Consider the following 14,300-nt stretch of genomic DNA (forward strand, 5'->3'; position numbering starts at 1 on the left):
AAGAACTACTATGACCCATGCATGTCAATTATCAGCCATTGTTTTTTGTCACAGAACAATTATGAAAATCTGTCAAGTCAACACATCCAAGGGCCAGATGCTGCTACATAAGTTGTGTTTCACGTCGGTCACCTGTGCTTGTTATACCAGTGATTTTTTTATGTTAAAAAACATTCATAAACTAGGTTTATTTCATAACAGCTGTGTTTTAAATGCAAACCATTTAAGCTTGAGGTTATAAGAGTCTCCAGGCTGCATGTAACATGTACCTGAACTGAATTATGGACCAATGTAGCCCAGTTGAAGATTTCTTAAAATAAAACTTAAGCTTTTAGTATTTTCAGTACAATTTTACTCAGACAACCAAATACCCACCCCAAATGGCCTTCATCCCTGAACAAACACCACAAAGTCGTGCATATTGAATAAAGCAATCTACATTTATTTGTACAACTTTGCCAAGATTGGAATGAGAGATAAATAGAAGGCACAACCATACGCTTTACAATACAAACTAAACCAGAAAAGTTTTCTGCATTTACAGTTTAAAAAAAATTCACAATTCCAGAGGAAACGTGTCTTGATGTCAAGTATGCCAGAGTTGAATGTTTTTAAAAAGTCCCACAGTAAAAGATTCTTCCAATGATAAAAACAAAAACGTTAAAAGAAAAAAGTTGAAGACTTACATCTATTGTATTAGTCCACTCCTGATCTTAACAGCACAGCAGTTCTGCACAGGAACTGATAACTTGCTCCAGTTTACAGCATTGCAGCTTATTATCAACCATTTAGTGATCACACAGGTTCCGTTCCAAATACAGATAGCACTGTGTTCCCTTTACCAAATAGGAGAACACTATGCCAAGTAGATAGAGTGCTTTAAAAATTGCTGAGTGCTACATTACAAGTTTTTCCGAAGATGGATGTCTGTGCAAAACAAAAAGCAACCTGGTTTCCAATTTAAAAAATATGCACCAAATTTCAAGGGCCAACACGTTCCTGGAGCAGCTGGGAGGCAGCAGGTACTAAAATCCAGTTCATAGCTGTTAGTCACCCCGATCCACTGGAGTCAGAATCTGTCTTCAAATCAAGATTCTGGTTTTAAAATCCGTTTTGCTTAAACAAATAAACATTTCAGACAGGATGTTTCGTGGGACGACTACTACACAAGTCGAGAACAAAAGAAAAGGCCATTTTCTGTACTGAAAAAATGATAATCTGTACAGGTCGAAATCACATTCCAAAAACAAAGCTGAATCACAAGAGCATGAGAGAGAACATCTGTACCATCAGCTCACACCAACAGCTAGTGAGGGTACTTTCAGTGGCGTGGTCCTGAGAACCGAGGCTCTCCTTGTCCACCTCCTCTTCCAGCTCCTGGTCCGGGTTTCTGCGTTAGTCCTCCTCTGGACAGACCGCCCCGGCCTTCCCGATCACGCATCATTCCACCACCAAGCCCACCACGGGGTCCACCAGGTCCTCTTGGTCTATTTTCTCGGCGGTCATCGCCCCTACGTTCACCTTCACGAATAGGCCGGGTTTTCTTCTCCTCAACGTTTAGTCGGAGCTCTCCTCGGAACTTAATGGGCTGTAGAGGAGGAGAGGACAAAAAAGCAGTTTGAGGAAAATGCTTCTCACAGTTAATTTTGTAATTATGTAGCTCTGAATTTACACAAACAAAATATGTACACATTCTTATATAACTGAATCTTCAACCTGATTCAATGCAGCAGTAAAGACATCGGTTTCAGAATAGCAAAGTACTTTCTAATCAATTTCTTGCAAATTAAAACCAGATTTGCTGGGTTTTAATAATCAAAATTATATTCCCTTTCTGAAATCAAAGTCTGAACAGATCAAAACGGGATATATTACCTTCAACTTTTTCATATTTCATGATGAATGATAATTAAGAAATTTAAAAACACTGTATTGGTAGGGTACTGAAGAAGGAAAAACTCAAGCTACGTTAATCACAAAAATATGAAACATTCAACAAAATGGACAGACAGCTTACCTTCCTGGAATACAAAAAAAATCCTGTTCTTTATTACATATTACCTTGCTGCTCAAGATCTTCTGAACTGGCTCTGGATCATCAAAAACCACAAATCCAAAATTGGGCAGCTTGCCGCCACTACTCTTGGTGTTAATACGGAGTTCCACCACGTTGCCATACCCTGCAAAAGAGGAGTTGACACAGTGATGCCCAAAACAGTTTGTACTTTATTATGCATGTCAAAATTCAATACATTCATTTTCAAATAGGTGACATCCTACACTCCTGTGGGTGGTGCAGATTAACTATAATAAACGGAGTTGCACACCTAGTTTCTACAAGTAACTGTTTACAGCCTCGAATAAATAGATTTCAGCATTAAACTCCATTTAATTCTGTATATTCTATCAAGATGATTTATTTCACAGTAAACAATCTAAACACAGCAAGTAATACATTAAAGATGGTAGGATCACTCAAAACAAGTTTATACTGCAAAAAATGTTGTTATTTTGTTCCTTTCGATAGATAAGTTTTTTTGAAATTCTAATAAATGTAAAGTTACAACAACAGTGAAGCTATCCCCTTCAGAAATTTATTTTCCAAGGCTTAAAAACAGAAAATAATAGCAGTAGGCTATTCAACACACCAAGCCTTCTTTACCATGCAATACAATCATGGTTGATCGTCTAACTAATGCCATACTCCTGCTCTCTTCCCACAACCACTGATACCTTTAATGTCTATTTCTTTCTTAATTATATTCAGGGACTTGACCTCCACAACCTGGAGATGTAGAATTCCACAGTTTCACCATCCTGTGAATGGAGACATTTTTTCTCAGCTCTATCCAAAACATATAGCCATTGCCCCAGACAACTCCTTGCATTCAGTCTATCCAGCCCTGTCAGAATTTGATTCATCTCAATGAGACTGCATCTCATTTCTCTAAACGTCAGTGAATACAGGCCTAGTTGACCCATCACATTAACACATGACAAACATACTATCCCAGCCGTATCTCAATCAAATATATTATACCACTACCTAAGAACTAGAGTCTGATCCTGTTTTTTTCTCCTAAGCTTCCTTAAGCTAAGCACTGGTAGCTAAATTTAGAGTATCAGCAGCAATGAACAATCTTATACCTGAAGCAGTCATATACAACACTTCTCAAACTATAGCATAATGGACAAGGATGTTCCGTCAATTTTAAAATGTATGCTCTCTATTTTGTAAACTTGCAATAAGGAGGCTGGTATAATTGCAATATTTAAGAGTCATTTGGACGGGTATATGAATATGAAGTGTTTGGGGGGGGGGGGGGGGGGGGGGGGCGAGGAGGAGAAGAGATATGGGCCAGGTGCTGGCAGGTGGGACTAGATTGGGTTGGGATATCTGGTCGGCATGGACAGGTTGCACCGAAGGGTCTACTTCCATGCTGTACATCTCCATGACTTTAAGTACAGAAAAGTGCTACAGAAAAGTGCAAGCACATATTCCGGAAGAGGCCAGTAGTGCTCAGACAGTAATTGAAGGAATAATAAAACTGAAGCAAATAAAAGCAAAATATTATGAATGCTTGAATTTAAATAAAACAAAGAGCTGGAGAAACTCAGCAGGTCTGGCAACATTTGAGGAAAGAAAAACAGCTAAATGTTTCAAATCTGATATGATTCCCTTCGGAAAACAAAAACAATAAGAGCTCTCTATAAAGTGGTTTCGCTGGTGGATTTACAGTAGTGCACAATTTACCAAATAGTTAATACACAGCACAAGAGTCATTGTTTTAAACCAATGGACTAGAAAGTTCCAGATACCACCTTCAGCAGATGTTGTTTCAGCTAATCTCAGCAAGTACAACAGCTGCAGCAATAACTGCCCTGCATATTCATATCCTAAAAGATCCATTACAGCCAGAATCAGCCTCAATACAATGCCCTTACATGTAGCAGGGTAGTAATGACACTTAGAACAGCCAACTATGTACAGAATTATGGTTAGTGGCACAATATACCTTCAGCAATTGTGTACTTAAAGGAAGCTCAAAACAAGGAAAAATGAATTGACACATAATTAAAGAATGCAATCTTATTCTAACGCTCAGAATACAACATTGTGTAAATTACAAAAGAAAACTGCTAAAATGTGTTGAGATTTTAAGCAGTAGCAGTGCTTCTGAACAAGTTGCAGTAAACTAGAGAAAAAAAATTCAACAAACCTGTGAAAAATTCTTTCAGCTCTGTTTCATCAATATCATGAGGCAGGTTCCCGACAAATAACTGATGACTGTCTGGGTATCGGATTGCGCGTCGTGTCTCTGTATCCCCTGGTTCATTTTCACTCCGACCTGAAACAAAGATACCTACTTTCAAAAAAGGGCTAGCATATCCCTGAAACTAACTTCAAAAGCATTTAGATAAAAAATTAATGATTAGGTTGTTCTTAAAAGATCCTGCAAATTCCATATATTTAATGAAGATTGCAAACCTGTACAAACTAGCCACACTTTTTTCTCATCTAAAGTCAGTTAACAAAGTCAATTCGCCAAATTAAGGTTTGAAATGACAAAATGCACTACCTTCCAACATATAACTGCATTGTTGTTGAATCAAATCTAATATTTAATTGAACTGTGATTTATTTCAGATTATTCAAGCCATTGTTTTTCACACAAATACAAAACACCCCCCAAAATTATCTTTGGAGAAAACTCAATGTCATCTCACTGATCAACTCTGCCAACTCCCATAGCTCAGCTTCTTCTTTATTCCTTCACCTATTCCCCAGTTAAAAAGTGCACACATTACTTTTCTGTAATAAATGATCAAATATTATTTTTTATTTTTTTTAAAAAGTGCCTCAAGATAATCATTTCAGAGCAATTCAGGTTGAAGTCATAAACCGAGGGAATTCTGAATCTCAACTTTTACAACAGCCCTGAGGGATATATTGTAGGCCCAAACAAGGAGGAATTCCTAGTAGGAAACAGCTACAGTAAGCTTCACAGTAAGTTATACAGTTTAGCCATGGATCTTTCTACTTGTTCCTAAACTCTCCAGATTAAAGTCAGTCAGTCAATATTGTGCAGTATGTGAAATAGAAACCCAACAGCTCTTTCAAGTTTGATTTATTTTTATAATCAATTCTCAAAACGTGTAGGACTGTACTTTCCAAACCTTTTCCCACACGTGATCCCACTTTAATGCTTCAGACTTCTCTTCACCGCAAGAACACAATTATGGAGGAGGTGAGCGCTACGGGAGCTGCTGAGTAGTAGATACAGTGGGCTCTCAGTGTCAAAGGCTAGGGAAGGGAGGATCAATTTTTTTGGGGCTGGAGGCTTGAGTGGGAATGTGGAGAAACTAGGTTCTACATATTGAGATATTTGATACAAAGGCAGGGTTTCTCAAACATGAAGCTAATGCTTTCCTTTGTGCAGCAGCAACCCATGAATATATAAAAACCGTGAATATATATTAAGCCTTTGAAGAAGCCTCGCAAAAATCAGTCTGTGCTTATAAATGACCACTGCTGCTCCAAATGTCCCAACCCAAAAATTTCATCTTACAACCAATTAGGGGTGAAGGAGGAACTCAGTAGGGTCTGTTTGGACAGCAAGTTTAAAGTAACATTATTTCCATTTACCTGTTGACTTTTATATAGATGAGATGGTTGCCACTGTGCATCTTGTAGTACGTAGATGCAAGGTGGTTAACATTTAGGCTAGCAGATTAGGCACTAAGGAAGCACATTGCTTTGCACAGGGTGGTGTCCAACTTTACTGTTGCAATTGCACCTATCCAAGAAAACAGACTAAATTCCATTTTGATGATGTTAAGTGTGAAGGACCCATCACCAACAACCAGAATGTAACGTGCTGTAGTTGGCATAGTTGAAATTCTGGTCAACAGTAAACCACAGACTGTTAGGTGACTCAAGAAATGCTAATCCCATTGAATGTCAAGTCGGTATTAAGTTCTTTTTTTATGGGAGAGGTCTGCTGACATCAGAAAACCAGGTAGATTGAGTCTACAGACCCTGTATTAAACCAAGTTTACAGTCTGAGAAGGGATCTCATTCAAGTGCATAAAGCTTTTGACAGAGCTGGACAGATTGGATACAGGGATGATTTTTGTCCTGGTCAGGGGAACTAGAACAAGAGATCACAATCACAGGATAGGCCATAGGCAGTAGGCCATTTTGGACTCAGAGGGGAAATTTCTTCAGTGAATGGCAAACCTGTGGAATTCTCGACCACAGAGGCTGTGAAGGCCAAGTAACTAAATCTATTTTAAGAGAGAATTTTAGAACCTGAAAAAGGTGTAAAGGGGAAAGGAGAGCAAAGATTACAGTGTTGAGAGAAAAGATCAGCCATGATCTAACCATCACATTCAATGGCATTACCTTCACTGAATCCCCCTATATCTTGGGGATTGTCACTGACAAGAAACTGAACCAAACTAGCCATATAAACACTGGCTACAAGACCAGGTCAGAGGCAATGAATCCTACAGTAACCCATTCCAGATCCCACAAAGCCTCCTCACAATTTAAGTCATGAATGTGATGGAATACTTCCCATTGTTTGGATGAGTGTAGCTCCAACACGCACAAAGTTTGACACCATCCAGGACAATGCTACTTGATTGCCACATTCACATTCCTTCCTATCAACACTCTCACAGTAACGTGCACCATTTGCAAGATGCATCATAAAAATTCACCAAAGCTCCTTTAACAGAATTTCTAAACTCGCATCCACTCCCATGTAGAAATCTTAGAATCCCATTAATTAAAGGATATGAAATTATAGATATCTCTGAACACTATCAACAATTTAGCATGGCCAATTCACCTCAGCTGCACATCTTTGGATAGTGAGAGGAAACCAGAGCACCAAACCCAGATACAGGAAGAATGCGCAATGCTGGAATTGAGCCGGAATCTCTGGTATTGTGAGGCAGCACTGCTAACCACTGAGCCACCATGCCACCCCAGAAAGGTACAAGGAAACAGCACCACATAAAAGATGCCCTCCAAACCACTCACTAGTTTGGCTTGGAAATATATCCTTGAGTGTTAGTTGCTCAAAATCTTAGTTCCAGGATAGGAGTTCTGTCACATTGACCTTGACAGCAAAGCAGTGTTTTGACCAATCTGTTTCACTTGATTTCTGGTGCGCATATTTTTTAAAAAATCCTATGATTGGTCAACAGCTTCATTAGGCTCAGCAACCAAGTCATTGCGGCAATACACAAATTGAACATTAGTAATCATGTTATGAACAAGGACACACCAAGTCCTCCTGACAGCACTGTTGATGACTCCTTCCATCACTCTGTTGACGAATGGGAGTAAGGCAACTGGTCATTCATTTGTCACACTATTTCGGAAATACCAAAGCAATCCAGCACATTAACAGTACATGCCAGGGTCATGGGTGCCCTGGATCAGTTTAGCAAAAGGTTCGACAGCAGAAATCTTCAACACTGTACAGAGGAACCTCGATTATCCGAATATCAATTATCGGAATATCCGAACGAGATCTCAAGGTCCCAATAGAAAGATTATATCGAAGACGCATTTCCAACACTAATCGTGTCTTTTGTTTACAGTGGTTAAAAGTGAACTCGGCTGACTGTAATGCTACCGAGAACAATCCTGGACTGATGGAAGCCCAGATACCGTCTCCAAATGACTCACCTCCTGCCCTCCCTCTCTCACCCCCAAAGATTTTCCCTGGAGTTCTACGCAGGTTAGAAACATCAGTAACCTTGGCCATGACAGTACACTCAGACATATCTTGTTATCAACTGTGTAATTTTAATAGGCTGAAAACTGGCACAACTAGTGATCGAGAGCCCTCAAAGGATTACCCTCTTCAGGCATTTAGCCAAAAGATTGATGAAAAAATTCAGCCTAAATTGTTTGCACTCACACTACGAACTTCACCAGCATTAAGTATTATGATGTCATGGAGCTAAGTCCTTCCATTAATTTCCTTAACAATTCACAGTCAACCATTGAGATGACGTGCTGATTAGGTAATCACTTACTCGGCTATAGTCTGGTGCTTTTCCTTATCATCTTTTAAGTAGTTAAGTGTCGATTCAGAGTTGACACTTTATCCGGTCAAACACCTGGTACTACTCCCAACATGTTCCTCTACATATCTCACTGAAGCAAAAATCGCTATCTGACTGGATGGTGATAATCTAGGAATACTCAAGTCATGACGTGGCTGGGTGAAACGTGAATGCTCATGCTATTATAGATAAAAACTGCAGTTCATATGCCTTCAGGCCAAGATCAAATGTTTACAGCTTTCTCAGGGGTAAATTAACATGAAACCACTCACAGCTAAAATCATTCAGATAGCACTAGTCACTCAAAATGCACAGTGCAGTTCATCTTTCCAGATGTCAACCTACTTCCAGATGTTGGTATTTTGATTGGTTAAAAAGGTCACCTCCTCAAAAACTTCATTTCCATTACCAATCACTAAAACAATAACATATGCCTCAAGTTACAAAAAAAAATTAATATTTTAGAGTCAGGATAAAAGGAGCCAAAGTATCAAAACCAACAATTCTGAATCTCCAGTTTAATGTAATAAAATAAATTTGAGCATAAACACTATCTGGCTTTTAACACTGCTGTAATAAAAAGGTCAGTGCTTCAATTTCATCTTAAGAACAAAATTTAATATGAAATGAAATTTAGCTTTACAGATTATAAATTAATCATATTGTTTAAAATAGATCAACTATTGTTCAGTCTTAACCAAAAACTGATATACTGTGGTAGTGTACAATTATACTGCTATCGAAAGCCCATACCATCTTTTAACAACACCCATGCCTTGAGTTGTTGAATCAGTTCATCATTCCACCTACAAGGAGTTCAAGCAGATATTCTCGTATGTTTATTTTCTGACTACCTGTCATACAACTAGGTACACATTTGTCAGCTCGAGTTGGAACCTTCAAATACAGTCATGTTTTCGCATTACGTGGTAGATATCCAACTACTGCTAAAAGTGGTATTGCTATCATAACTTCTGGCATGACAACACTTTACCTGGTCTGGGGCCCCGAGGTGGCACACCTTGCCGTTCCCTAATGCGCTGATCACGAGGCCTTGGTGGTGGAATCTGAATTTCTGGTTTTGTCTCTGGTCGGGGCTATAAATAAGCAAAAAGAACTCTGCTCAGATTGAACTTCAAGAACAATCCTAGCAGTAAAATTTACAAAGATGCTGTAAGTGTAAGCTTACACATTGAGGATTCAGTATTCGAAACTAATGGGATACGACATTAGCAAGAGTGTGAAACAAACAACATACAGCACAGGAATAGGCCTTTCGACCCACCAAGACTGCAAGATCACATGATGGCTTTCTAAACGAAAACCTTCCATCCTCTACACAGTTGGGTATACCTCTACTCCGTCTATTCAAACATCACTTTACCTCAATCATTACTATTGTATCTGCCTCCACCACAACCACTGACAGCGGATTCCAGACATCCATTACACTGTTTAAAAAAAACTCTCATCTTCTTTAAACTTACGCCTTTTTACCTTAAACTTGTGCAATTTATTAATTGATGTTTCTACCTTGGGAACAAGACTCTGACTATCCATGTCTTTCACTTTTGTAAACTTCCATTCAATCTTTGGGCCAATGGGCTGAGTGGCAGATGTTTAATTCAGATAAATACAAGGTGCTGTATTTTGGGAAAGCAAATCTTAGCAGGACTTATACACTTAATGATATGGTCCTAGGCAGTGTTGCTGAACAAAGAGACCTTGGAGTGCAGGTTCATAGCTCCGTGACAGTGGAGTCGCAGGTAGATAGGATAGCGAAGGCGGCGTTCGGTGCTTTCCTTTATTGGTCAGAGTACTGAGTACAGGAGTTGGGAGGTCATGTTGCAGCTGTACAGGACATTGGTTAGGTCACTGTTGGAATATTACGTGCAATTCTCGTCTCCTTCCTATCGGAAAGACGTTGTGAAACTTGAAAAGGTTCAGATAAGATTTACAAGGATGTTGCCAGGGTTGCAGAATCTGAGCTATAGGGAGAGGATGAACAGACTGGGGCTGTTTTCTCTTAAGTGTCAGAGGCTGAGGGGTGATCTTATAGAGGCTTACAAAATTATGAGGGGCATAGATAGGGTAAATAGACAAAGTCTTTTTCCTGGGGTTGGGGAGTCCAGAACTAAAGAGGGCATAGGTTTAGGGTGACAGGGGAAAGATATGAAAGAGACCTAAGGGGCAACCTTTTCACACAGAGGGTGGCACATGTATGCAATGAGCTGCCAGAGGAAGTGGTGGAAGCTGGCACAATTCCAACATTTAAGAGGCATTTGGATGGGTATATGAAGAGGAAGGGTTTGGAGGGTTTTGGACCAGGTGCTGGCAGTGGAACTAGATTGGGATATCTGGTTGGCATGGACAGGTTGGACCGAAGGGCCTGTTTCCATGCTGTACATCTCTATGACTAAAATGAAAACAAACCAAGTTTATCCAATCTCTCCTCATAGTTAAGTATTTCATTGCGTCATTAATTTGGACCGCATGGATATTCAGAATTTTAAGCAGTGCAAAAAAGACCCTTTGGTCTATCATGTCCACACTAATCATCAAGCATCTATTCTAATTCATTTTTACTCAATTCCCTATCACAGGATATGGGCATGAGAGATGATGCAGGCATGATGGATTTAATTGCCTCTATCTGCACCATAATAATTGTGATGCCAACACTTATTTTATATTTTGCACTCTATAGTATTTTAAGTACTCATGTTATACTAAAATGGCTTAGTGGTACCTATCACTAAATGGTGAAAAGGCACTAGGGGGACAGGAGGCAACCTACTCAAAGAATTCAAAGCATCTGCTCTGCTCTTATAGCCATACTATTCAAATGTACTGTCTTTTCGAGTTCAGTTTCAATGATAACCTTTGCAGGACGTTGATCCTGGGATGGCATCCATTTAAATGCTAAAGGCCAATGGTGTGATTCTATTGTTAGAAATGGTTAATTTCTTGACACCTGGATAGCACAAATCCTACTTCTCACATGTCTGGGTATTGTCCAGGTCTTGCTATAGATGAGCATGGGCTATATCAGTACCTGATGAGTCACAAATGTTGTGCAATGTTCAGCAATCAACGAACATCACAACTTCTAATCTTATGACGGACAGAGGGTTACCGATGAAGCAGCCGTAGATGGTTATGCCTATGACACTACCGAGGAACCCCTGCAATACTCCTAATAACTACAACCACCTCTTTTTGCTCTAGGTATGATCCAATCAATAGGAGTCTCATTCAACTTAGTTTTGCTCAGGCTCCTTGATGCCATATGCAGTCAAATGTTGCCTTGTAAGAGTAACTGCCTTTATTGACAACATCTTGAGTTCAATATTTTGGTTCAGGACAGGCACCTCTGATACTCAGAGCCTCAAGAGAGGCAGCAACAGATCCACAACATTGAGGATGCAGCTTCAGAAGGTTAACATTTCATTTTTTAGGTCTGCATGCTGCTGCTTCTGGCATAAATTCCTGCAATCTTCAATACACCAGGGGTGATATCCTAGTCTGATGCTAACAGTAGAATGGACAATGTGCCAGGCCAAAAGTTACAGAATGTGGTTTCATGAAATTCTGCTGATATAAGTTGCTACCCAACTTTGGTTTGCTCAATCTGTTTGAAGTCTGTCTCATTTTGCACAGTGTCAGAAAACAAGACGAAGGGCAGCCTAAACATCAACTACAGTACAACCTCAATTATCCAAATATCAGATTACCTGAAGATGTCAATCATTCAGTTATCACTTAAATGGCATTATGGCGTGCATTGCCAGATAACCAAGAAATGTTCGATCACCGGCACACAAATTACAATAGATCAGTTATTAGTTAAACTGCATTATGGCTTGCGTTGCTGGATAACTGAAGTGTTCAGATAACCAGTATTCAAATTACTCGTTCGGGTAATCAATCTGATCATAATCAATTATCCAAACAAAATACTCTCACCCCCCCCCCCCACCCCATGCAAAGTTTAGATAATTGAGGTTCTACTGTAGATCCTTTAGGGTTCAGCCAGCTTGGTCAGTAGTGGTCTAGCTCAGCTATTCTTGGTCACAGATATTGAAGTTTCCCACTGAGAATCCATTTAGCGGCCCTGCCACTGCTTCCTCCAAGTGGTGCTCTACATGAAAAGTACTGATTAATTCGTCAGGATTAGGTGGCAAAACAGCTGGACATACACAATCAACTCCAGCGATTGTGCATTTAGCAAGGACCTTGATCACTATTCAGCAAGCACACGTTTACTTATGGTCGGATTAGGCTAACAGATGATGATCAGTAGCTGTTTGGTAAACTACAAAACAGCAACTGTTATCAAGTGAGCTGCACATTGACAAGCAGTTATCAGGAAAAGTAGTGGAGAAGGAAACTGGAATTAATGCATTTTAATAAATATTGGCATTGAGGTCTCATTAATACTTAAATGAATTACCTGCGGTGTTGGCGCTTTGACAACATGAGGTGGAATTCCAGTGGTAGGGACAATGCCACTCGGGGGAAGGTTCTTGCTTGTTACTGAAGCCCAAGAGAATGCCTGAAGAGAAATCAATTAAAATGGTCAGAAACGAAGCACAGGGGAGCACGGTTTACAATAATGCACACATAAATAACACTGTACTCAGCATACTCATATTGTAACAGCCAAAAAACCAACTACCAACACTCTGTACTGGTTATAGCTCCATGCGAGTAGGTTTTCAATAGGTTATAATTAGACTCAATATATTCACAATAAGTTCATGAATAAAGGATAGTGACAACCCACGAAAAGACCACTGGTTCAATGAATAGAGTTGACGGAATGCCAAAAGCAGCAGCGGGCATACGTAAAAAGGTGTCAACTTAGTTACACACAACACAGTACAACTGACATGATAAACAGCAGAAACAGGTCTCAGAGCTATGCAGTCTCAATTGCCAGATCTGAGCACACACATCCAGTCATGGGATGGGGTTCTGGGGTTTGTGGTGACCCCTAACCACCTTACCATACATCAAAGTAGTTACAGAAATGACAGCCAGACTACTAAGTCCCGTCGGAATCCTTGTAGCACACAAACCCACTAATAAACAAAACTAACAAACCTAAAAGACCCAGTACAACCCACGGACTAAACCAGCGTCATCTACAAAATTCCATGCAAGGACTGCCACAAATACTACATAGGACAAACAGGAAGAAAGTTAGCCACCAGGATACACGAACACCAGCTAGCCAGCTAGACCCTCTCTCCCTCGTAGCCCTACACACAGACGAAAAAAAATCACCATTTCAACTGGGACAACAGATCTATCCTGGGACAGGCTAAACAAAGACATGCCAGAGAATTCCTAGAGGCCTGGCACTCTAATCACGCCATAAACAAAACACATAGATCTAGATACCATCAACCCCTCAGAAAACGAACAGGAAATGACATCACCACAAACCCCAGGAACCCCATCCAGGACAAACATATAAATAGAAAGCAGGAGACAACAGCTTTGCTTCACTTGGAGGTCACCACTGATGATGTTACCTAGCCAGGTAATGAAACATCTGGCTATCAAACCTACAGCTCAGAGAGCAAACCTACACCCTAAACCTCAACCTGAGCTACAAATCTTCACTTATCTTAGCCTCTTAAAAGTTCCCAGCATAACAGATTCTGGTCTTCAACCAATTTAGTTTATCCCAAAATGTTATAGGGAAGAGTGCCAATAATAAATCCCTCAGTACCAGAGAGCCTTCACAAATGTGCGACTACTCAATTTAATCACCATGAGCTATTTGCCTGATGGATGACTATTCACAACAAAGTAATTTGCAACAATTTTGCAATAGTTCTGTTACTTGTGCTCCAAAACTTGTCATACCTAACCAACCAATATGGAAAACTGTTCTGCTTTGTCCTATATTCACAAGACATGACAGATACAACTTGGTTAATCACTGCTACGTCAGACTATTTTCAATCAAAGTGATAAAAGAGGTCAACTACAGTTCTACCAAATGACACTCAGCAATGACCTGCTCACTAGTACTCAGTTTGGATTGTACTTCAGCTTCTAACCCCATTACAGTTTGGTCTTAACACAAACAGAAGGATCAAGTATAGAGTGACTTCACTTGACTGCAAAGTACACCAGCTGAACTGACGGCAATGGAAAGCAGGGGAAAACTCTGCAGCTTAGAGTCATAATAACAAAAA

The 14,300-nt window shown here is 39.8% G+C and overlaps 1 protein-coding gene across 3 annotated transcripts in view; it reads right to left on the reverse strand.

The window, feature by feature from the left end:
• Nucleotides 1-421: 421 nt before the first annotated feature.
• Nucleotides 422-14,300, reverse strand: part of g3bp1 (GTPase activating protein (SH3 domain) binding protein 1) — a 41,500-nt gene continuing 27,621 nt past the window's right edge. For all 3 annotated transcript variants that reach the window (XM_060837350.1, XM_060837349.1, XM_060837348.1), the window contains exons 8-12: nt 12,542-12,643; nt 9,083-9,185; nt 4,221-4,349; nt 2,062-2,180; nt 422-1,588 (exon numbers count right to left, since the gene is read on the reverse strand). In XM_060837350.1, coding sequence (XP_060693333.1) covers nt 1,322-1,588; nt 2,062-2,180; nt 4,221-4,349; nt 9,083-9,185; nt 12,542-12,643 — 720 coding nt within the window. In that variant the 3' untranslated portion in view covers nt 422-1,321. The remainder of the gene's footprint in view (nt 1,589-2,061; nt 2,181-4,220; nt 4,350-9,082; nt 9,186-12,541; nt 12,644-14,300) is intronic.

This window comes from Hemiscyllium ocellatum, chromosome 16, assembly GCF_020745735.1.
Source record: "Hemiscyllium ocellatum isolate sHemOce1 chromosome 16, sHemOce1.pat.X.cur, whole genome shotgun sequence".
NCBI lineage: Eukaryota > Metazoa > Chordata > Chondrichthyes > Orectolobiformes > Hemiscylliidae > Hemiscyllium > Hemiscyllium ocellatum.